At 38.2% G+C, this 25,888-nt stretch overlaps 1 protein-coding gene across 3 annotated transcripts in view; it reads right to left on the bottom strand.

The window, feature by feature from the left end:
• Nucleotides 1-25,885, bottom strand: part of Pgm3 (phosphoglucomutase 3) — a 29,247-nt gene extending 3,362 nt beyond the window's left edge. The window contains exons 1-11 of one of the 3 annotated variants that reach the window (XM_004860274.4): nucleotides 25,761-25,885; nucleotides 23,697-23,910; nucleotides 21,680-21,864; nucleotides 20,221-20,288; nucleotides 16,401-16,534; nucleotides 15,596-15,791; nucleotides 13,617-13,774; nucleotides 12,542-12,625; nucleotides 3,937-4,035; nucleotides 1,621-1,734; nucleotides 815-937 (exon numbers count right to left, since the gene is read on the bottom strand). In XM_004860274.4, the coding sequence (XP_004860331.1) occupies nucleotides 815-937; nucleotides 1,621-1,734; nucleotides 3,937-4,035; nucleotides 12,542-12,625; nucleotides 13,617-13,774; nucleotides 15,596-15,791; nucleotides 16,401-16,534; nucleotides 20,221-20,288; nucleotides 21,680-21,864; nucleotides 23,697-23,900 (1,365 nt within the window). In that variant the 5' untranslated portion in view covers nucleotides 23,901-23,910; nucleotides 25,761-25,885. The other 2 variants (XM_004860273.4, XM_004860276.4) reach the window with 2 other exon arrangements.
• Nucleotides 25,886-25,888: the final 3 nt, after the last annotated feature.

Raw genomic sequence — 25,888 nt, 5'->3', positions numbered from 1 at the left:
TATTTTTGGACAAGTTTACAGTAAGGACTATATTCCAGACCATGGGGAGTTGGTACGTGTACATAACACATCTTGATTCCTTTTTTCTTTTTAATCCTCTTCCTGTTATCTATTTTCTTCTTTATATTTTAGGTCTCTCATGTAAGAGAAACCATGTAATACTTAAGCTTGTGTGTCTGATTTATTTCACGTAACATTATGGTCTCAAGGTGCATCTATTTTACTACAAATGACTCAGGTATTTTTTAATAGGGTAGCGGTAACCTGTTACATACAAGAGCTGTCTTATCTCCTAAATACACCCAAAACTAATTTGAACAATTAGAAGCCCATTTCTAGGGCTCTGGATTTTTCTAACAAATTTTACTGGAGAATATATAAACTGGTATTAACTTATATGGAAATCAACCAGCCATTTACCTGAAATGCTTTTTTAAATATTCTCTCCTGTTGAGCACAGATTCTACTCCTTAGCATCTATACTAAGGTAATACTTTCGTGAGCCAAAAATAATGCAAAGGAAATATTTTCATTTGACAGGCTGTCTGGGTTTTGCTTCAAAATAGTATGTATAAGACAATAACAGAACTCTGAGTTCTGAGTGTATAGAGGCATACATTTTGTGCTTTCTCCATATCTGTTAAAGTTACCATAATTTTTAAATGATTCACAGTCATGCATAATATTCTTTATAATAAAAAGTTGGAAACCAAGTACTTTTCAAACAATAAAATGGTTAAGTAATTTTTAAAGATGTGAGAAAACAGTAAGGTCTTATTTTATCTTTTAAAAGATTTTAAAATTTCTCTCACACCTTCACTTTGAGTTGTCTGTTTGGAAGATCCATATAGAGAGCATCCCACTGTTGTACAGTCAGGCCTTTCAGAGCCAGGATTGCCTCAATCACCAGCATGTCAGAAATGGCATCACCAGCTGCCTGGAAGGTGAGGAAACCAAATGGAAGAAATAAGCAAATCTTGGATAGGAACATTCTAGGAAAACCAGGTATAATATCCTGTGTTTCTCTTTCCCTTCATGCTGCATTATTAACTGGAGTGTAAATTAATATAAACAGTAAAATAAAATATACAACAAATTTTAAAACTAACTCCTAGAAAACTTGCCTTTCATCCTCTTCCTCACCTAAAAAAAATTAGACTAAAGGTTTGGGCCTAATATCGTGTGACTCAAATTTTTCTTTATAATTAGATCCCTTTGAGATAATATACCATGATGACAAAAGATATCATGGTGAAATAGAGAAAATGAGCTTTGGTGTAAGATCAACCTGAAGTTAGACCCATATTCTAGGCTTTTGTTTCATCATTTGTAAAACAGGAACTATAATAACTGCTCTCCCTGTTACTACAAGGATAACAAAGGTATGTAAAGTGCCCAACCTTGTTTTGTTATTTTTCATCATAAAATGTATGGGGAGGGAAGCATATAAAAAATGTTCTGTCACTCCCTTTCAGCATAATCTCAACAGCATATATATTACTGCTGCAAGGAGCAAGCAGGCCAGGACTTCTGCACTTTAACTTTTTATATAACACACTTTGCCCTATCTTCTGAACAATGTAAAGGTAACCAAACCTCCACCACCCCATCATTTCTGACCTGGTTAAACAAGTCAATAATATTTTCAAGCATTTTAGCAGCTTTTCCTTTATTGTCTTCTAATTCTTTTGCTAGTTGTTTTATCTTCACTTCGACAGCTTTACTAAACAATGCCTGCAATGAAAGCAAAAGAAATCAGTCACAAAACATTTAGGCCTCAGAAATAACTATCTTGCTAGCTAAACCACTTTTCACTTTTAGTGACTCTGGAGAGCTGGGGGGGGGGGATGGCAGCCTTATATGAAATTGATAATGAGATCAAATCTGAACCCAAAGGATATCATAGGAAAAAAGTTTATGGTTTATAAAACTGCTTATCAAAATTTAAACAGCTGACAGGCCGAGGGTTTAGCTCAGTGGTTCTGCTGCCTGCCTTGAAAGCATAAGGTCCTAAGTTTGATTCCCAGTACCCCCCAAAAAAAAATTTAAACAGCTGATTAAAAAGATACCAACTTGACAAAAGGTGACTATACATTATGAGTCCATTCTGTTTTCCCTCTATCAAATAAGTTCTGTGAGCTAGGTTACTTAAAGCTTGTCTGTATCCTTTGAAGAATATGAGCTGGGCAACATTAGAGGGTTCATCACATTTAATCACAGTAGAACAGACAGTGTAATAGGTATTTATTATAATATATATCATGTTCCTCAAGATTCCTGTCATTTTCAAATGCCTTACCCATGTCTTTATAGTCCTGATGCCCAGGACTGAAGAGTAGCAGCATATGGTGCTCAACTACTTGAAACACATTTGATGGTAAAATACGGTACATGCTGGTCACCTGTTTTTGTAAATTAAGTTCTACTGGAACATAACCTTATCATTCATTTACATTATATGAGCAATTATGCAAAGCCTAAAATATCTACTATCTACTCTTTAAAAAACATTTACCAACCCCTGCATTAGATCACTTAATATTTTAATTGTATTTTATAGGACCTTTTTTCTCTCTTTATATTTATGGCCTCCAGAAGCCAACTTTGAATTAATAAGGAAAATGATTTGGCCTAGATTCAAATTTTCTGTTGGTCAATTCAACTATAAAGGTTGAAGTATAAAGACATTTTTTAAAAACTCCTGAGCCTTACTCCTGGAGGTTTGATCCTGGCAACCTCCTGGCACAGGATGGCTTGGTTTGCCTTGTTGGTCTGTTTTCCCGCCTCTAGGTCATGTCCAAGTAGGACAATCTGGGAGTTTTCATTTAATGAAGGTATTACTATCTAGGGAACAAGAGAGGCTTCTTGTTCCTAAGCTGTCCAAGAATGATCCCTTGGTCCTTATCTCTACAGCTGGAAGGAAGAGTAAGGAATTGGGGAGGAAGTAGTCTTTGAGTAATTCCTTAAGCAGTAAATTCTGAGCACAGTTTGTAACAAAGCAGAGGAACTAGATAGATAGTAGGGAAAAGGCAAGCCTCCCATTAATGATGCTTTGGGCTCCATTTAATAAAAAGGAGCTTTTGGAGTCAGATTCTGGTGACCAAAATCTGTCACCTCTCAAAACCTGTCTTTCTAATTATAACATTTCTTTGTCCAAAGCATGTTGTGAAGATTCAATGAGATCTATGGTCTTGTGCTTAATAAAAACTAGAAACCTGGAAAATATGAAAAAAAAAAAATCCTGAGCCTTATGAATCTAAAAACCACTTAACTGTATATTCTTAAATGATAAATTCATAGTATGTGAATTATGTCTCAAATTTTTTCTAAATATTCATTGCAAAGAAAACCATTAAAATCTAATATGCTATTGCTAATTATTTTAAATTTATTTCCAGTTATTTAATTCTCAACTTTTGTGTGTGTGTGTGGTACCAGAGATCGAACTCAGGACCTTGTACTTGCAAGGCAGGCAAGGTGCCACTGAGCTAAAAATCCCCAGCTTAAATCTCAACTTTTTAACACTTTTCAATTCACCACAGCTACTCAACTTTTCCTTTTCCCTCCTATGTCCAGTGGAAGAAAAATGTATGGATAATCTCCTTTTAAGAAAATGAAGCGGCACAGCACCTGCCTGGCAAGTGTGAGGTCCTGAGTTCGATACCCAATACCAAATAAAAGAAAAGAAAAGAAAGAACTGCATTATTTTTAATTATTGAGAAAAATCAGTATCTGTTCACAAAGAAAGATCATTAAAATTTAAAAGAACCAGTTTCATGACACTTGAAAATACTTATTAACCGAATAATCTTACCACTGTGTAGTCATTTCAACAGAGTAGAATATTACCTATTGCTACCCAGAAATACAATTACAATTCTCATTTTTTTTTGAAGTGTTAACTAAGGCCAGTTGTGATCTTTTAAGAGAACTTACTGTGCCATGCCCATTTGCTTCAAAATAAACTCCAATGTCAAACTCTTGAGCCTTGTGGTGCAAATGTTTTACACCGGTTTTAGTGCAGTAAACAGGTACCTACAACATACACATACAAGGAAACACAACAGCAATTCAGTTGACAAATATCACTATGTACACATTATGTAAAACATGCCACTGTGGGGTAATGAAGGCACTGGAAGCTCACAGCCAAAGCAAAGTGAGATGAGGGTCTCCTTAAGACAGTGAAAGGTTGTAAGTGGGACATGACACGATCTAAATTATCTTACAGAGCTGTTTTAGTTCAGTATGGAGAATGGCTTACAGTAAGGATCTGCAAGCTTTCTGGAAAGGCCTTTCAGATTTTGCAGACTATAATTAACAAATGTGCGTGGCTCTATTCCAATAAAATTTTATACTGGCAAGTTGGGAGTTGGTCAAGCCACTGTTTGCCAACTACTGGCTTATAAGATTAAGAAAGTTAGAAGTTGCCAGAACTAATCCAAATAAGAAACTATAGTGGCTGGACCAGTAACAGGGAATAGAGATACCATCGGTAGAATTAAGAATGTCTGAAGAAAAAAAAATGATTGCAAAAAGAGATATCAAATAAAATCAGCAGCTGCTTGCCCCTTATGAGACCTCAGGAATGGCTTGAGAAATAAATATGTGCTGTGTATTCAGTTTCTTAGGACATCTAAGAGACTTCTAAGACAAAATTAAAATACAGTCATGCACCACATAACAGTGTTCTGGTCAATGACAGTCTGTATGAACTATAGTGCTACCATTAGATTATGACACCTAGTGACATCGTAGCCATCTTAGTTTGTGTTAATTACATTCTGTATGTTTACACAATAACTGAATCTCCTAATGACACGACACATTTCGCAAAACATGGGACCACTGTTTAAACAATATAAGTACTGAGCATTCCTGTGAAAAACAGGAATCTGGGCCCCAGGTGGAGATTTTGAGCATTTTTACTCATTAAAAAAAAAAAATCTTAAATATAAATATTTAAATAAATACAAATTGTTAAATACTAAAAATATATTTAAATAAGGTCATAAATTTACCTACTCTCTATCTCTCTTAAAAGAGGAAATCCACATGAAAACTCAGATTTTCACTACTCTTTAAGAATCTGAGTAGAGGGAGACCCTACAGAGGTCCTGAGTCACGCGGAACACTCTGAATCAGCCAGCTGCAGACAGGCAGGTCTGCGCTCACCCTACCGAGGTTCCGAGTCACACAGAACAGGCCGAATCAGCCCGCTGCAGAAAGGCAGGTCTGCGGACACCCTACGGAGGTCCCGAGTCCAGCAAAACACGGAACACGCTGAATCAGGCCTCGCCCCGGCAACAATCCACTGGACCCCCACCACCGCTCCTCTGTACAGCCACTTGGTTCCACACTACAAAGACGCAGAGGACACCGGACCACCAGACCACAGTACTGAGTCCCACTGCTCCCAGCCCAGAGGTAGGAGCTTCTGAGCCACCATCTCACTGCTCTTGAACCAGAGGAAGGGGCTTCTTGGCTACCATCACTCCTGCTGCTCCCAGCCCACAGGAAGGGGCTTTTGGGCCACCATCCCTACCGCTGCTCCTGGCCCCTGTCCCACCTCTCCCAGCTCAGAGGAGGTAATCGGGGCAGGTGCCAACAGCCGGCCCCCCCAGTCAAAATGAGAAAACACGTAAATAAGTCTCAAAACCAGACTTCCAGATCACCTACAGCAACCCCAAAGGGAAAGGAGAGGGAACACTCTGATACTCAACCACCTGGACCCACTGAACTGGCAACAAAAGGGGATCTGGAAAAAATGAAATCAGAAATAATTTCTCAGATAACAGGAGAAATTGTGCTCCTAGTGCAAGACATGATTAATAAATCTAGAGAGGAGCTCAGGAATATGATGGAATCCCAACATCAGAAACAAATGGAATCCATAAAACAGATGCAAATAGATTTCCAGGACATGAAAAACTCCACTGAAAGTCTACATAGCAGAATGAGCCAATGTGAGGACAGAATTTCAGATATAGAAGATAAGATTGCAATTAGTGACCAGGAAAAGAAAAATTGCTTCAAAATTATAAGGGAACATGAGAAATCAATCCAGCAGCTGCTAGATGATGCAAAGAAGAATAACAGACTGACTGGAGTCAATGAAGAAACAGGAGGGAGTACAGATGACACAAAAAAATCTCTTCACAGAAATAATGGCAGAAAACTTCCCAAGCATGGGAAAAGAGCTTGACATACAGATAAGTGAGGCATATAGGACTCCAAAGAGCCTTGATCAAAAAAATCTACATATAGGCATGTAACTGTTAAGATTCCAGAAACACAACAGAAGAACAAAGTTCTCCAAGCAGTGAGAGAAAAGAAACAAATCACATACAAAGGAAAGCCCATCAGAATCACAGCAGACTTCTCCACACAAACCATCAAGTCAAGAAGAGCTTGGAGTAACATATTCCAAGCCCTAAAAGAAAACAGCCTCCAACCCAGATGGATGTACCCTGCAAAACTATCTTTCAAAATGGATGGAGAAATAAGATACTTTCATGACAAAGAGCACCTTAGGAACTTTGTGAATACCAAACCAGCACTCCAAAGAATTTTACACAATATCCTAGGAACAGACACTGAGGATCACAACCCCAGGAAGCAAAGCAGAATGAACCCATCTGGCATGACAAGAAATTCAATGTAAAGGGGGAGAACCCAACAAAAAGAAAATGTCATGGCAATGACAAGTCAATATGTTTCAGTTATAACCATCAATGTTAATGGTCTCAATTCACCAATCAAATGAAATAGACTGGCAGAATGGGTCAAGAAGCAAAACCCAAGAATATGCTGCATACAAGAAACACACTTAATTCAAAAGGAAACTCACAGACTGAAAGTTAAAGGGTGGAAAACAATACTCCATGTGAAAGGAACCCGAAAAAAAGCAGGAGTAGCTATCCTCTTTGCAGATCAAGTAGATTTCACACCAACACTGATTAAGAGAGAAAAAGGAAGACAAAACATCCTTGTAAAGGGAAGAATCCAAGAGGAAGAGATGACAATCATAAATATCTATGCACCAAACACTAGTGCGCCCAACTATATAAAACAAATATTAATGGACATGAAAAGTCTTATATGCACTAATACAATTGTAGTGGGGCACCTCAACACCCCACCGTCACAGATAGATCAACTAGACAAAAAATAAGTAATGAAATACTAGAACTCAATCAAACTCTTGAACAAATGAACGTAACAGATGTTTACAGAGTCTTCCACCCCACAAAATCAGAATACACATTCTTCTCAGCTGCACATGGGTCATTCTCAAAAACAGACCACATACACATAGAACATGTTTAAGTAAGTGCAAAGGAATTGAAGTTATCCCCTGTATATTATCAGACCATACTGCGATGAAATTGGAGATCCACAGCAAAAGAAACAAAAAATTTCATAAACACGTGGAAATTGAACAACACACTTCTGAATAACCAATGAATGGGTCACAGAGGAAATTAAAGAAGAAATCAGACAGTTCCTTCAATTAAATGACAATGACAATACAACATATCGGAATCTATGGGACACAAAGCAGTCTTACGAGGGAAATTCATAGCAGTGAATATGCATATTAGGAAAACAGAAAGAGCCCAATTAAACAACCTGATGCTGAACCTCAAGCTTCTAGAAAAAGAACAGGACAACCCCAGAGCTCATACAAGGGAGGAAATTATAAAAATCAGAGGAGAAATCAATGCAATGGAGATTAAGAGAACAATACAAAAAATCAATGAAGCCAAGAGTTGGTTCTTCAAAAGAATCAACAAAATTGGCAAACCTTTAGCCAACCTTGTCAGAAAAAGGAAAGAAAAGGCCCAAATCCATGAAATTAGGAATGAAAAGGGTGAAATGACAACAGACCCAGCAGAAATCCAGAGGATCATCAATACCTACTTCCAGAACCTATATGCCAATAAGATGGACAACACAGAAGAAATGGACAGATTCCTAGATACATATGAATTACCAAAGTTGAACGAAGAAGACCTAAAAATTCTGAACAACCCAATATCAACTAATGAAATTGAAAAGGTAATTAAAAATTTATCAACTAAGAAAAGCCCAGGCCCTGATGGCTTCACTGCTGAATTCTACAAGACATTTAGAGAGGAACTGCTGCCACTACTGTTTAAACTCTTCAATGAAATTGAAAGGGAAGCAATACTCCCAAATTCATTCCTGGAAGCAAGCATCACCTTGATCCCAAAAGCAGAGAAAGACCCAAGTGAAAAGGAGAACTATAGGCCAATCTCACTAATGAACATAGATGCAAAAATCCTTAATAAGATAATGGCAAACAAAATGCAGAAGACCATCAAGAAGATCATATACCCTGATCAAGTGGGATTCATCCCAGGGATGAAGGGATGGATCAATATAGGAAAATTAATCAATGTAATACACTATATCAATAGAGCCAAGGACAAAAACCATATGATTATCTCCATAGAAGCAGAAAAAGCATTTGACAAAATCCAACATGCATTTATGATAAAAACCCTACAAAAACTTGGAATAGATGGTCTCTACCTCAAACTGATAGAAGCCATCTATGAAAAACCAACAGCCAATATCATGCTAAATGGTCAAAAACTGAAATCCTTCACACTAAAATCAGGAACAAGACAAGAATGTCCACTATCACCACTCTTGTTCAATATAGTTCTGGAAACATTAGCCACAGCAATTAGACAAGAGAAAGAAATGAAAGAAATAAAGATAGATAATGAAGAAGTCAAATTGTCATTCTTTGCAGATGACATGATACTCTATATAGAAGACCCCAAGAACTCCACCAAAAGTCTTCTAGACTTAATAACCAAATTCAGTCAAGTAGCTGGTTACAAGGTCAACACACAAAAATCAATAGCTTTCCTCTACACCGATGACAGACTCACTAAGAGAGAAATAGGGCAAATAATTCCTTTCACAATAGCATCCAAAAAACTGAAATACCTAGGAATCATCCTAAGGAAAGAAATCAAAGACCTCTTCTCTGAAAACTATGGCACTCTGAAAAGAGAGATTGAAGATGATATCAGAAAATGGACAGACATTCCCTGCTCCTGGGTAGGAAGGATTAATATAGTGAAAATGGCCATACTTCCAAAACTGCTATATAGATTTAATGCAATTCCAATTGAGATCCCAGCAGCATACTTCATGGACCTTGAGAAAACAATCCAAAAATTCATTTGGAAGAAGAGACCTAGAATAGCAAAAGCAATTCTAGGCAACGGAGACATGGCAGGGGGTATCACAATCCCCAACCTGCAACTATACTACAAAGCTACTGTGATAAAAACAGCATGGTACTGGCAAAGAAACAGACCTGAGGACCAGTAGAACAGATTAGAAGATGCAGAAACAATGCCAGACACACTCAGCCATCTCATCTTCGATAAAGGAGCTAAACACCCTCACTGGAGGAAAGATAGCCTCTTTAATAAATGGTTCTGAAAAAACTGGGCTTCAACTTGCCAAAGATTAAAAGTAGACCTGTATCTCTCACCATGCACTTAACTAAAATCAAAATGGATTAAAGATCTAAATATTAAAATAGAAACTCTGAACCAGTTGGAACAGAGGTTAGGTAGAACCCTTGAAGACAGCGGTGTAGGAAAAGATTTTATGAACCAAACCTCAGTTGCCCATGAACTAGCACAAACAATCAACAAGTGGGATCTCTTCTTATTAAAAGGCTTATGCATAGCAAGAGAAACCACAATGTGGGAAAAAATCTTCACCTGCTCTTCCTCAGACAAAGGTCTACTATCTCAAATCTATAAAGAACTTAAAAAGATCAGACCTCCCAAATTTAAAGACGCAATCCGAAAATAGGCATCTGAAATGAACAGAAATTTCTCAGACAAAGAAGTAGATATAGCAAATAAATACATGAAAACATGTTCAACATCACTGGTCATTTGAGAGATGCAAATGAAAACAATGCTGAGATTCCACTTCACTCCAGAAAGAATGGCTGCTATCATGAAATCAACCAATAACAAATGCTGGCAGGGCTGTGGGGAAAGAGGAACCCTGCTCCACTGCTGGTGGGAGTGTAGACTGGTGCAAGCACTGTGGAAATCAGTATGGAGATACCTCAAAGAAGTAGGACTGGAGGTCCCATTTGACCAGGCTATTCCACTGCTGGGGATCTTCCCCAAAGAATTAAAAGAATCATAGCACAGTGGTACATGTGCACCCATGTTCATAGCAGCACGGTGTGTGATAGCTAAAACTTGGAAACAGCTCAAATGCCCATCAACTGGAGACTGGATAAAGAAAATGTGGGGATTTTTATAAAATGGAGTACTACTCAGCCAGAAAAAATGAGAAATTAGAGACATTTATAGCTAAGTGGATGCACATTGAGGTGACACTCTTTTAAGTGAAATGAATAGGACACACATGTATAAATACCAAATAGTTTCTCTGGTGTGAGAAACTGAAAGTGTAAATAAGGACTAAAACATATAATAGGTCATGTGAACTAGGAAGAAAAGGGGCAAAGGGGAAGGAAGTGGGAGGGCTAGGGGAAAGGATAGAAGGGAATGGGATTAATATGAGAAAATGGAAAAATAGGAACAAAATCTTTGTAAATAGGGAGGAATGGAGGGGTTGAAGGGAGGGCTGGGCAAGGGTGAAAAATAAGAACCAAGAGAGACTATGTAAAGGTGCAAATTTCCAATGATGAATGTCATTATATTGTATACCTAAAATGTACCAATGATTAGAATGAATAATCAATAATGCACAATAGGAAGAAAAGGTCCAAAGGGGTAGGGGTAATGGGAGGGGCAGGGGAAAGGAAAGAAGGGAAAGGAAAAATGCTGAGAAGTGGAAAAAATGGAAATAAAGTCTTTGTAAACAGGGAAGGGTGGAGGGGGTGAAGGGAGGGCTAGGAATTGGGAAAAAATAAGAACCAAGATGCATTATGTAAAGGTACAATCCCCAATGAGAAATGTAATTGTGTTGTATACCTACAATGTACCAATAAAAGAATTTAATAAAGTGCAAAAAAAAAAAAAAAAACAAAAGATTCTGAGTAGAGCAGCTAGCCTGGGCACACTTCTTCCCAGTCTTCAGTCAATTATGGTACTCATTCACTTTGCCTTGTTAAGATCCTGCAGGAATTTGAAACGGCTTACACAAGAGTTGGATAACTACTGCACCAATTAGTAACTAGAAAAAGGGTAAAGGGAAAAAGATTTCCAATTTTGGCTATGACTTCCTTGTTAGAATAGTCAGTATGATAGGTACAGAAAGTGGTCACCTGATGGATGAGAAATAATTAGAAACAAAATCTATCAACCCAGAAACCCTATCTACAAAAGAAATGTAAAGAAACAGTTTTATTAAGCCAGTGTGATACACACATCACACGCAAGTTACTAAGGAGATTGCAAAAACAAAAAGCTCACCCTTTAATGTAGCCAGGCAGGCCCATTCTATGTCTTACATATTCTCAACATAAAAGATGACTGATGATAAAGATTCTCTCCTTGAATAAGCTTAAACCGGCTCATCTGAGTGCAATTAGGTACTAGCATTGGACATTCCCTCCAAGAGCCCAATTTTAGCAAGAATTCTGCTAAAATGGTTTAGTCTGAATCCCTTAGCTGGAAACCCACCCACTCTCCATATATGGTCAAACTTCTCATCCTCCACTGTCACCTGGGTAATGTTGGATCACCCTGTCCGGCCTTCATCAAGAATCCTATTTAGCAGGGCCAGGGATTTAGCTCAATGGCACAGCACCTGCCTGGCAAGCTCAAGGTCCTGAGTTTGATCCTTAGTACCAAAAAAAAAAAAAAAATCCTATTTAGCCAGAATTTGGTTTAGCCATAATAGCCTCTTTTCTAGCTACTTACCACAATCACTACCCACACAAACCACCCTTCTGCTTAGCTATAAAATCCCTACTTCCTCCTGTTGTGTTTGGAATTTAGCCCTACGTCTGACTGCAAAACTCCCTCACAGAAATCTACCATATCACAGTAGTCCTGAACAAAAACCTGCCTTATCATTTTAAGAAGTGTCACGAATAGTTTTTCTTTAATATCAACCCTTGAACTACAGGCCTCGAAAATACCATTTGTGATCAAAGTTTAGGCTAAATTTCCCTGGTAACTGGAATGGCCTTCTGGCTAACTGACTTTCCCAAAGGAAAAATAAATACCTAATTAAATCTCATGAAAATCAAATTAGGGGTATATTAAGAGGTATCACCAGGTCCTTAAGATTTACATTCATTACAAAGGGGCACAAAAAGAATTCACAAGTTTTCAAAATTAAAAGAAATGATATAAGAAAAGGAATGAGGAAAATCTCTCCTTTTTTCTATCAGGGACAATTAAGTTTTTTCTTATTTCTGATTTCTACTTCTCCTTGCATGAACAATAGCTCAGCTTAAGCACTATGTGTACATGTTTATGAGGACATTATTTGCCTCAGAAATATTTTACAATTATTAAGAAACTGTCAGTAAATGAAAATGGATCAATACCTTCATAACTTCTTCAAGATACAGCGTTGAACTTCCATTTGCATAGGCAGTTTGTACTACACCAATATCCAAACTTTCTCCAATCTAGACAAAAATAGTGATATTTAACTTGCCATCAAAAGTACAGTCTACAAAAGCAAACATGAGAGTTTTTAAGGCTGACAAAATTAGCACACAGTTCGCTGTGCCTTAGTTTACGCAACAAGGGACTTACTAAAAATACGTATGCCCTCCCAAAGAACCACAGTAGTTTTGTTTTGTTTTGTTTTCCTTAAATTCTTTTATTGGTACATTTTGGTATACAATACATTTACATTTATCATTGGGTGCTTGTACCTGTACATGATGTACCTTGGTTCTTATTTTTTCCCCATTACCTGTGCACCCTTCATTGCCTCCACTCTTCCCTATTTACATAGACTTCATTTCCATTTTTTTCCTTTTCTCATAATTTTTCCTTTCCCTTCTTTGAGCACTATTTAAGAGGGAACCCTTCTTAAAGAAGCTTGGCTCCTGATCCTTATGTCTTTTATAGTTTTATTTTTATTTTTTAGTTTTTTGGTATCAGGGCTCAAACTTAGAACCTTGTGCTTTTCAGCCAGGTGCGGCGCCACTGAGCTAAATCCCCAGCCCTCTCTATATTCTTAAAGTATTTATTGAATTCTTAAAATATTCCTCTTCCCAATTATAATTTCTAATTTCATCTTAAAACCTGAAAAAGATTTCTGAAAAACTTGCATTTCTATCATCACAGTCATAATAAATCTCCAAGATGATTATTTTGTTAGAATGTGGGGATTTATGATGTAATGGTAGAACTCAATTATGAAGAAATCAAAACTTAATAAAGTTTCAAATAAAATCTAGACAGTATAAGGAAGAAAAAAAGCAACTCAGATTCCAAAATTGATGTCCCAATGTTGAAATGACTGGAATTACCATTTCTTTTTGTGTTTTCTAGCCATAAATGTGAAGAACTTCCCATAAATTATGCCTCTGAGCTATTCAAATAACTATGACATGAAACGACTTCACTAATGAGTGTGGTGTCCTAGGGCACAATCTGCCATCATACCTCCAACAGGAGATCTTTAAGGAAACTGCTAATTAACGCTGCTATCTTGTCTCCATCTATGAGATGAAACTGACCATCTGCATCCAGGTAGTAATACACAATTCTGTCTGCATCTCCATCGAAGGAACAGCATCTTTCATTAGACTTCATTTCCATTCCTAGCACACAGGATAATTTAAAATGCATTTCAGTCTAAGAAACAGGAATAAAACTCAATATGAAAAAATTTAGGCTTTTCTCTTACACTAGTAACTAGGAAACATGTTTTCAATAAAGCATGATCAGAATGGGCCTATGTGTTACGTATATATAGCATGTCCACTACAAAATTTTCAAGAGATGTTTAAAATTATCCTTTCCGATAAAAACCAGTCTTAATCTTTAAATAGTGTTGTATATTAGTCATTTTTACAGGTCGAATTCTTTCAAAATGGAAAAGGAACATTCAAAAATATGTTGAAACTTGCTATAATACTAAAAATTCTACTTTTTAAAAAAAATAGTACTAGGGATTAGATGCATTGTGCAACATCCCTAGACCTTTATTTTGAAATAAAGTTTCGCTAACTTGCTCCCAGCCTTTAAGAGTGCTAGGACTACAGGTGCGGACCACTTCACTGGCTTAAAATTCCACTTTATAAACCTGTTGGTTTGAGTAGACAGGTTTCTCCTATAGTTTTCTGACAGTTACAAGAATTTCTGAATATAATCTAACTAGTATTGTGGTGTCTTTTACAAATAAAAAAGTAATCAGCAATAGATATGTGCTTTAATTCTAGTAGAAATAGTTTTTATTTGTTCACATTACCAATACAAAGAAACATTGGTAATTAAGAGACAAGAATTATAGCCTGTAAGAGATCATTAACTGGCTGGTAAAATATGTATAAAGTTATTGATTCAGCAACTATTAGAAAATCTGGCTGTTCCTTAGCCTTAACAGCAGCAGAGTGACAAAGCCAACACAGGCAGCTAAAATATGAAAGGCTTTGTCAGGAATGTAAAATGTTGCCGGTAAGACAATTCAAGACCAAGACAGCAAGGGCTATGGCTTTGCTCACAGTGGTCCCAGTGCTTACAGCATGAGAGAGAGAATTCAAAGTGAGTAAATGGATAAACGAGTGACACAGAAGTAAATGTCAACACATGCAATTCGATGAAAACAGTCTTAAAATGGTTGACTTAATTAATTTTAAATGCTTACTCTAGGGAGGCTGAGTGAGGCAACTACATGAAGTCTGTACAGTTTGAGAATATATGTCATATTTAAAGGGTGTGGCAGCAAATTAAGTATGAAAAGATATTTTGTGATTTTGGTAAACAACAGGAATTCAGTATTTAAGAGAAATCGCAGAAATTTTAAAATAGTGGCAACTAATACACTAAACACACAGGCAACCTCCCAGCAAGCCAAACCAAACACATTAGCAGGCCAGGTTTTGCTTACAGGCTGATAAATTTAGGATCCATAATTCAACAAATCTAAAATGACATTCCCTTTCTGTGGTGTAATTTGTGAAGATGAGGTAAAAGGTAATGCTGCTTACTCTTGGTACCTTTAGATCAGTATTTTCAAAGTGCAGTCACCAGACCTTCACCACCAACAAAGCCTAGGAACTTGACAGAAAGGCTATCCAAATCATACCCCAGAGCCAGTAAATCAGAAACTGGGTGGGGCCCCTAAATCTATGTACTAACCAGGCAATTCTGATGAATGCCGAAGTCTGGGAACCATTGCTTAAAATGCCATTTTCTGATCCCAACAGGTTTCCTATCAACTATAAGCAGTGGTATGACAAATACACAGAAAGAACGTTTTTTGAATGGCATTGACAACTGTGAAGATTCCTAAATGTCTAAAAGTGTCAGAGCAAGGACCAGATACATGATTCTTAATTCATGTGACCACTTGAGACTGTAAATGACATTGGCCCCAAAGAGTTCTAAAAACAAGTTTTCACAGTGCTAGTAATACACACCCTCTGGAGGTTTCTGATGGCTCTTCACAAAGTCAGCCCCACATAAATGGTTGAGCTTCCCTTTGGTCCCATCATTAAACAGCTGAACTAATAGTCCCTGTGAGAAGTAGTGTTGCATTTCCTTTAGCTTCAGAGCCCCTATACCATTTGCACAGTCAACTTTAAGTGATCTATATTCATCTCCACTGCAGGAAGCCTTCAAAGAAGACATATGGAAGAAAAATTTCAAGTTATAAAAGTGAAATATATATTGTATATATATAAATAAATACCTTCAATTATTTTAGTTGACTCATCTTTTTTTAACCCAGAAAATGAACATACTTGGATTACTTTCACTGATTGAACAACTTGTAGAAAAGGAGACTTAACGGCTTGTAGAAAAGGAGACTTAACAGCTTGTAGAAATGGAGACTTAATACAATCTAGTCTCAATTGAACAGAATTCCTAAAATATTATAGTCTGTATTACATGACAGCCATTCAAATGTGAAAATAAGTACAGGAGGAATGAACAGTAACACCTGTCATTCTTTTCCTAGCACAGAAGATCATCATGACACATTTTGTCAGACTCTGTCCCTCCCTCCTGCAGTGATCTCAGAATACAATGTGTGTCTTGCTAATACCAACAGCGAGTTAGCAGGATACTCAGCCCAGAATCTAGTGGAGTTCCAGAGAGAAAACAGAGAAGCCACATTTACGTGAAAGGGAGGAGGAATGACAAACCAAGATAAATTGTTCAACTGATCCTGCTACTTTATTCACTTGTGTGCATTTTAACCATGTTCAGGATATTTTTCACCTGTTTGGTAAGTTCCACAAAAGCCTTAGAAAGTTTCTGGTAGTAACCTTCTATTGTTGCCTTTCCATATCGGCCACTGGTGTTTCGACAATACACCATGTAGTGCAGCTGTGGTGTTGTTAACAAGCCATAATCTGTCCAGAAATACAAAAAACAATTTGCCTCATTTCTCAATAAAGAAAAAAGTTTACATGCATTCATCCTCTAAGACTTTCAAGGTGACAAATCCTCTTTCAAAAAAGGCATTTCAGGGTTGGAGATGTAGCTCAGTTGTAGAGCACTTTGCCTAGTGGGTACAAGGCTGTGGATTCAATCCCCAGTACTACCAGAAAGGCATCTTGGCCTGGCAGTTCATCTCAGGTGGTGGAGGACTTGCCTAGCATATGAGTTTGATCCTCACAGTGGCGGGGGAAAAGGCATCCCAGAAAACACAAGAACACTTTTCTTATTGGTATATGTTTGCAATATATAATAATTACACTTGTCTTGGGGAATTGCTCTATATACATATCACTAACTTTCAAACTACTATTCAGATGCACAAATACCCACTAAAACTATATTTCACATCCAATTCTGAATTATAAATTATTAATAAAAAATAATCATTTAGTATAGACAGGTAACTAAATAAATATAAAATACAAAAAAAGCAATAATGGAATTCTGTTTCTAATAACATTATAAACTTTAATTCAAATGAACCATCCTCCTCAAAGCCACCAAAAATTCTGCATAAAAGAAAAAAATCTCTTTGGAAAAAAACTGCACAATTGACAAATTCAGAAGAATTATCAGGCCAAACTCTATGTAAAGACAGGGATTTCAAGATCTGAGCTAAGAGAAGCCAGTTTGGCTATAAAGGCATTCCTCTCAAGTAGAAACAGCTCTGGGTTTCAGTGCAAAAAAACTAACATGGGGAAACCAGGAGAAGACCAGACCCTGAAACCCCAACAGACTACATATTCACTGCAAAGAGCAGGCAGAAGTGAATCACTCCAAGTCTACACTCCCAGGATGGCTACGTTGGCAGTGAATAGAGGAGAGGAGGAAAACCCACCCTTCAAAAACTGTCACCATGAGCACGGGTTCTTGTATGGGGCAGCAGCCCCAATACACATCTCCATAGGGGTTCAGATAAAGGAAGTTAAAGGAGACCCAGCCAGGCAGTGCCCCAGGCACCCAGCAGAGGAAAACACTAAATTCTGCCAGAGGAATACACCTTTATCAAAAAATCTTAAATATGTCCCATAAACAATTTTCTGAGAAAAACAGCTTCCAGTCAAATACAACTAAGTACACAAGAAAAGTACCATGAGCAAGAAACAAGAGAAATGGACAACAGAGAGGGCTAGTATCCAATAGCTAAACATTCAGTGACTAAATCTGTCCATGGACTTGAAAATCAAACAAGAGTCTATACTAGAGGTAAAAAAGGAACCATTTTAAGTTCTTAAGCCCTAAAAGTTAATGTTATTTCATGAAGGTAACTTTAGTTCTGGCATAAAGAGAAAGAAGGAAGTAGAGGAGCTCAAAAACAAAGTGAGTAACAGCTTAGACTAATTAAGTGGAAGTGTTTAAAGAGACAACTATTATTCCAACAGACATACTAAAGGCAGGAAGATTTTGTGACCAATATTAAAATTACCAAATAAACATTCGCTACATGACTACTACATATACTGACTAAAAGTCATCATTATCTACACTATCAAATTTTTTCTATTTCTCATGGTTTCATCTCTCCTGTATGAACTATGTATGTGCAAGAGTGGTCCAGCTGGTCTCTTCTTTCCTTACAACTTTTCCTTCTCTATACAATAATCAGTGACTTGCTAAAAAAAAAAAAAAAAAAAAAAAAAAGTGATCCCAGAACTTTGGGGAACTGAGACAGGAAGATCACAAGTTCAAACACAGCCTAGGCAACTTGGTTTCTTAGTCAGACCCTGTCTCAAAATAAATAAAAAATGGGCTAGGCTTGTAGCTCAGAGTGAAGCCTCTGGGTTTAGTCCCAGTACTATACAAAAAAAATAAAATCCTTCAATCAAACTGAACTGCATTTGGAAAACAACCTAAATCCTTGCCATGACCTATAAGGCTTAGAATGATTTGGCCCCTGCTTTCCTCCTTAACCTTATCTTCTACTCCTCTACTACTTCCTCATTCTCCCTATGCTGCAACTACATTAATCCTTCTTAAAATACACTAAGCTGAAGAGATATGGGAGAGTTTAAAAAAAGTTACTTTCAAATTCTTCTAGACATGTACACTAGACACTAGAACAATAATGATTCTAGAGAGAACTGAAAATGACAAAGAACAACCGTTCTAAGGATGGTGAAAAGAACATAGTTTTAGACCCAAGATGGAGCAGGCTACCTATGTGAACACATCCCTCAGATACTACTTTCCATCCTGCAGGGCACGGCCTGCCAGTGTGTCAGTGAATGTCCTTGGTGGGACACAACCAGCATTTCTGTAATTGTTCTAATGAAACAAATGAATGCATGCCCTGCATAATAAGTGAGATTCAATAACTCAAACCACTGTTTCAGCTATCCACACAACTGCACATAAACATGGCATGATATAAAACAAGTTTCACACTGTAGTGACACACAATGTAATAGATTACTGGTGACTGTCCACAGCACATAATCAAAAATATCTGAGAAACTACTAATGAATAAAGGTCACTGGGGCTATAGCAAGAGAGATGACCATTCAGAAACCAGGTAGAATAAGCAAAATGGATCTTTATCAAGAAAAAGAAGAGGAGCCAGCAGAAAAGCCCAATAAGGAATGTGGCCAAACAAGTAGAAATTTAAGAGAAAGAATGAGTTTTAACTGTGGAAGCTAGAAAGATGTCAACTAAAATAAAAACTTTAAAACATACATTTTTAGGACATAGGTCTCTGTAGGTATCTGACAAAAGCTATGAAGCTTCTCCCTAGAAAAGCACTTATGTAGGTAACATGCTGCATGTGTCCAGGGGACCACAGAGTCACTACAGCTTAACGAGAAACTCAACGGGGCCCTGGGGCCCAGCTTGAGAATCCCCACTTGATAGTGTCCGCCCAATCTGGTGATCAGAATTCAGCATGGAGGAGATGTTTCCCTGGAGAGGTGAGGGAAGAGATTCACCTGCAGCCGGCTGAGAAGCAATGGAGGTGAAAAAAGAAGCCAGCAGAGTGAGCTCACAGAGCTAGAGGTCAGATCCACTGAGAAAAGCACACAGCAGAAGCTAGAGGAGATTTCAAAGTCCACAGAAGATTTCTTAATGAGAAAGATCTGAGACTAGGAGAAATTCACCTCAAAGCACAGTGGAGTCATTGCCTTCACAAGACAAGAGGACTCCACCCTCCACTGTGCTGTATTTCAACTCATTTGATAAAACAGGAGGAAGTGCCTATCAAATCTTAAAACCATGATTACATGCAGGCCAAAGATATTTTCCACCAGTGTGTGACAGGTGATTGGTTATTAGGGAATACCTAAAACTGACCAAAAAAGACCCCACCCAAAATGGAATTCTTCTGTCATCTTCAAAAAATTTTATATCAAGAAATCCAGCCTTCCTAAAGTAAAGTAAGTTATATAAAATCAATGTTTTCTACCCAAAATTTCCTACAGTACTCCCATAGGTTAAAAAAACCTGCCCAGGAAAAATCTGACCCTAAGACTATTTTAAGATAATAATATTTTATACCTAAAAGTTAATTTTTTAACTATATTATTCATCTATAATTTCAAATAAAAAAGACATATTTTATAATTTTAAAAAAATTGTTTTAATTTACAACTAAGGATAGTTACATACCATGGAATTGACCTCCTAAAACAGTTACTCCATCTATTACAGAATGTGAAAGTTTCTCACTGCTGGGTCTAGGAAGGACAAAGAAGAAAAATATATCTCTCCTGAGAACAACAGAGTTGCTGAATGTGACAGCAAATACACTACCAACTTCAAAATAATAAATTCACTATATCTGTACTGAAAGCAAACAACTCTGAAAGATACAGGTAAATTATAAGCATTTTCCAGTAGCCTTTCAAAATTAATCTCTTGGAAAACTTTTGGCTTTTAAATTAATTTAGAGAATAAATATAAAGGATAACCTTAATATATCACAGCCAAATACCTTTCCAAGTGTGACTAAAGCAACACACATGATAAACTAGTAACAGCAACAACAGTGAAAGCTAACAGTTTGTGTAAATACAGTGCTGGATATTAAACTACTACAGACACAGAACCTACTTTTCATTTTATAATATCAGAAAGAATTATTTATCTGAAAATAAGGCTGATCTTTATATAACTTCCTTTTAGAAGAAGATGTAATCACTTGAATTAGTTTAATAAGTAAGGAGTCAAATACATGTGGGGTAATAATTTACTTCAGGATACAAATCAACTATTTCTGCTACCTACAAATCTACCACCATTGGTACTTCCAAGACTCTCTAATAACCCAATAAAGGGTGAAAAACAAACTCCAAGCTACTAGGAGAATGAGGAAATATTTCCTTTTGAAAGAACCTCTGGATAAAACCCGATCTTTTGCAAAAGGCAATGCTACACATTCAAAGTACTACACTTTGGGCCAGGGATTTAGCTCAGTGGTTTTGCTGCCTGCTGCGCAGGCGCAAGGATCCGAATTCGATCCCTGGTACCAAAAAAAAGAAAAAAAAAACAAACACAAAGTACTACACTTTTAATCTAACATTTCACAAAAAGATATGCTTTTATAAAGACAAACTCTGTCAAATATATAAAATATAAATTAGCGTTTTTCTGTCAACTACAAAATGAAAAAACTATATAAATATCTGAACCAATGATAACACAGATTACAAAGAAAATCTGTAAAGGTAATGAGTTAAAATCACAGTGTATTCTGACTCTGTAGGGGGAATAATCCTATAGAATGTGCTTCTCTCCTGCCAGGAGGTATCTTGCATGTATTATTCAATTCTCACAAGAACACTATAATAGGCCTTATAATCAACAGTTTATACATGAGGAAACAGAAGCTCCAAAATAATAATCCATTCAAATTGTGTAAGAGAGAGGAGTGGAGTTCAAAGCAGAATTAGACTCCAAAACTCAAGCTGCAGTTATGCATCAGTTCCTCTATCTTACTACAGAGGCCAGTCTGGGAGAGACGCCACTCAGAGCAGCTCCACTCTCCTTCCTTCTTTCCATCTGTCTTGGGCATTAAAACCAATGCAATCACTCGTACTGTAGTCACACTGCCTCTGCAGAAACTCACCTGGTATCTCTACCAATCACCACAAAGGCATCTTGCTGCAGATCCACAGCTTCACTCTCACTGATGTCAACAAGCACTCTCTGCAGATCTTGCTCCTCAGCATTTGCCAGACGTGTAGCGTGCTCCTCCCAGGATGGCGCCAACATTTCACCCAAAGGATCGACCAATTTCACACCATTGTCTTCCTTCAAAGCAAAATAAACAATATGTCATCTGTACACATCCATGAGGGTGAGCTAAGGAAGCATTCTTGCTGCTTTTTTTACCCCGAAACACAACAGGAATGGCTGAGCAGCATCAGTGGTTACCATCTAACAATGGTGCTGGCAGGTGTTTTAGTCCGTATCTCCTTTCCTCCTCATGACATACTTATTGATGTAATTAACAATCTATTCTTACTGCAGCTTAGAAAAAAACAGGTTCAGAGAGGTTAGGGAATGTGCTTATGATCATACAACTATTAAATATCAGCGCCAATATTAAAACACCAACTCCATCTTACTTAAACCTAACAACTGCAATGCTACACAAGTTTTTCTCAAAGCTGTCATCTGTGTCTCTTATCAGTTAACAATCTGAGGCAAAAAGGGGCAGGGGACATCAGACTCCCTTCTCCCTGGGACTCTGGATTCCCAGAGCAGGCTGGCCCGCACAGCCACCAGAAGTTGACTCCAGGTGCTGATCTGCTCAAATTCCTATAGTTCAGAGTGAATGTCAACTGAAACAGCTCAGAATTATTCTGAGAAATGCTTCTGAAACCAGCTATAAATGTGAGGTTCTTCCTACATGTCATCAATAAATTACAATCATTTATTTGTTTAGATGCATACGGTGATCACACATTTAGAGGTCAGAAAAGCAATGTCCTCATTTTGAGGGAAGAGGTTACCATCGATAATTGAGATCTACATAGCTTCTACTTGTTGGTGATTTAGCTACAAAGACAAAAATCTCATGCCTTAGTAATCAAAGAGAAGCATATTATTCAAACCATGTATTAGTGGACTATAGGCAAGAGAAAATAAAAGCCAAATTATGTCAAAACAGTAGCTAAGCTTGGCACAGTGGCATATGCATGTAATTCCAGCTCCTTCGGAGGTTGAGGCAGGAAGATTGAAAGTTCAAGAATAGCCCAGGAAACTTAGTGAGATCCAAAAAGGCCTGGGGATGCAGCTTGGTGATAAAGTATGAGCCCAGCATGTGTGAGGCTGAATTCAATACCCAGCACTCCAAAAGAAAAAAAGTAGCCAAGATAGAGAAACAACCTAAGTATCCACTGACATATGAAAGTACAGTGATCTATATACACAGCAATATATAGTATTCAGCTTTAAAGAAAAAAAGAAAAAGAAAATCCTGCTATTTGCAACAACACAGCCAAACCTGGAGAACATTATACTAAAAGAAACAAGCCAGATACAGAAAGATACCACAAGATCACTTATTACATGGGAATATAAATGACTGAATTCATAGAAATAGTAAAATGATGATCGTAAGAGGATGTGGAGGAATTATTCTGAAGACTAGAACCTCATCAATATTCTGCCCAAAACTCACTTTTGGATCCCCAGACTCAGCTGTTGGCTATTCATTCAGAACAGGATACTACTGTGTAGCTATTTTTAAAAGTCTGAAATACTCCAAAATATGTCTTTTCAAAGGTTTGCCTTTCTCCCACCTATCTCCACCTGTGTAATCACTCCTAAGTTAACAGAGGTTATATTTTTTAACTATTAATACTGTCCTCAATTCAACTACTGTAAATTGAAAGGACATTATATTACTTCTCTAACATGGACATGCTCCAAAAAAGCCTTATTTCATTCTCTCCACATCCTTCTCTGAGTCTTGAGCTAAATGACCACTCTATTAAGAGAGTTGTTTGGAAGCCAAACACACATATAAGTAAGGCATGTTCCTGGAATTGGAATTTGTATTTTGGCTCAAACTGCTCAGGCACTAGGATTTAACCCTGCAAACAATGGTTGCTTTATCAGAGCACTGCATGTATTACCTCAGGATTGTGTGATGCCGTGACCATGACTCCTATGGTAGCTTTCATCTGTTTTGATCTCAGGACTGCTAACAATCCCATGCGGTACATGATATGATCAAGATGTTCTGCATTTGTTCGAAATCCAGCAGTTCCATATTGAAGAACAAGTCCACTGGGCTTGGCATGTAATGTTGAGTGGTTTGTAACAGCACCTAAATCCATGTCTACAAAACTAAGAAACATTTTTCAGGCATAATAAATCTTTCAAGGACCATTTGCTTCAAAACTGCTACTCCAGGTGTGGTGGCCCATGCCTGTAATCCTAGCACTCGGGAGGCTGAGGCAGGAGGATCACCTCAAGTTTGAGGCCAGCCTGGGATACATAGTGAGTTCAGGACCTAAACTATCTGTCTCAAAAAACCAAAAGCAAACAAACAAACTGCCACTCCAACACAACAGGTCTGCTTCACTGTGAAGCTCCCCAAGGATCTCTGAGTGGGCAAAGAACAGCAGGTTAAGTTCCCAAGGTTAGACTGACTCAGAAGTGGGCATGGGATTTAGATCAGTGCTAGGGTGCTTGTCTAGCATGTGTTGAGGCCCTGGGTTCAATTTTGGTGGTGGTGGGGCACCTAGAAGTTCCTGCATAACTTGTGTTGTTCATTCCAAGACAGACTGAGGCCAGAAATCAGTTTGTCCCAACTTACCTCCCATTTTGCTCCCAGACTATTCTGAGGTAAAGTGAAAATCATCTAGTAGCAATTAAAATGAAGATTTTATACCTAGAGTCAGAGACCACCTCATTTTACTAAAGGGAAAACTTAAGCCTGAGCCCCAGGGAAACTAAATTCAACTATGTAGCTGGTGTGAGAGTGAGGCCTAATGTCAGATTTTCAAGTGGACTATATATCCCCTAAATTGCTGAGAAACCTGCCAGGTTCATTTTGTGACTCCTCCTGAAATCACATGTTCCCAAAGGAAAAGCAAAGGACTGTTAATTGTTTTTTCTTCAAGATTGCCCAGATGCCCTAATATGCTTTACAGGGGATTCTCCAGTTCTCATAAGGAAAATCAGGCCATCCTTTGAAATAAAGCTCTGAAACCAGCCACATCTTCTAAGTAATATCACCTTTGCCTTAATTAAAAAAAAAAAAATCAAACATGGACTCAGCCCACTACCATTTCTTTCTCTGGGAAACTTCACCTCAGTGGAACTTGGGAGTTTCCAACCTCGGCCGGCAAGGTACCCTTAGAGATTCAGTCATACACATGCCATTTTGGGGTCACTTCCTTCCAAATTAGCCCAGAGATGTGGCGCAGTCCCACAGCTGTCAGCCTCACCCTCTAACTAATTTAACCTTTAACGGATTCAACAAGTAGAAGTTAAAAGAAATGGCAAAGCCGGGGATTTAGCTCAGTGGTTCCGCCGCCTGCCTCGCAAGCGCAAGGACCCGAGTTCGATCCCCAATACCAAAAAAAAAAAAAAAAGAAAAGAAATGGCGGAAATGTTTTTGTCCAGTTGGAAAAAACTGACATTCAGCAAACTAACTTCCCTTGGGCCGAAGTGACCATTCACTTTCACAAGGCTAAATCTTTCTAAAAACTGACCGGTCAGGAATGTATCATCATTATTCATTAGGGCATGAAGCAGTCCCTTTAGATCAAGAAAGTTTTCAAAAAAATTTTTTAAAAAGCGAGATAACATGCTTTCACCCTGCAATGGGGACGCGAATGCTTCTATTAAAAGTATATTTTCCAAGCCCTAACAGCGTCCCCTGGAAAAAAGTTAACATCAACCCCTTTTCTCCATTCAACCATCCTCCTCGGTGCAGCTCCCCTCCTAGCTCGGGAATCACCGCGAGGCTGCAGGGTGCGGACCCCGGCGGACTCAGCCCATTCGCCCCGCTCTAGACCGCCCGCTCCCGGGCTCACAGAGGTAGGCGTGACCCGCGCGCGGGCCGAGGGTCAGTCGCTTAGCCGGCCTGCTGGTCGGTCCAGCGGGCCGAAATCCTGCCCGGCCGGCTTCCATGGAGCCCCAGCCGTCCAGAACAACCCCTTCTCGCCTCCACGTTTCGGGCGGCTCACCTCTACCTGAAGACTCTCCCTCCTCCTCTGGGCCCAGGCTCAACAGGACCACAAGACGAGAGCGCTCCGCACCCGCAGACGTGGCCTTGCGTTGTTTCCGGGCCGTTGCTCCGCCCCCCGGCCAATCA

This window comes from Heterocephalus glaber, unplaced genomic scaffold, assembly GCF_053883595.1.
Source record: "Heterocephalus glaber isolate CG9 unplaced genomic scaffold, H.glaber_assembly_v1.0 deba00001523, whole genome shotgun sequence".
Taxonomy (NCBI): domain Eukaryota; kingdom Metazoa; phylum Chordata; class Mammalia; order Rodentia; family Bathyergidae; genus Heterocephalus; species Heterocephalus glaber.
The sequence above is the reverse complement of the archived record's forward strand: the minus strand, read 5'-3'. Positions and strand labels throughout refer to the sequence as shown.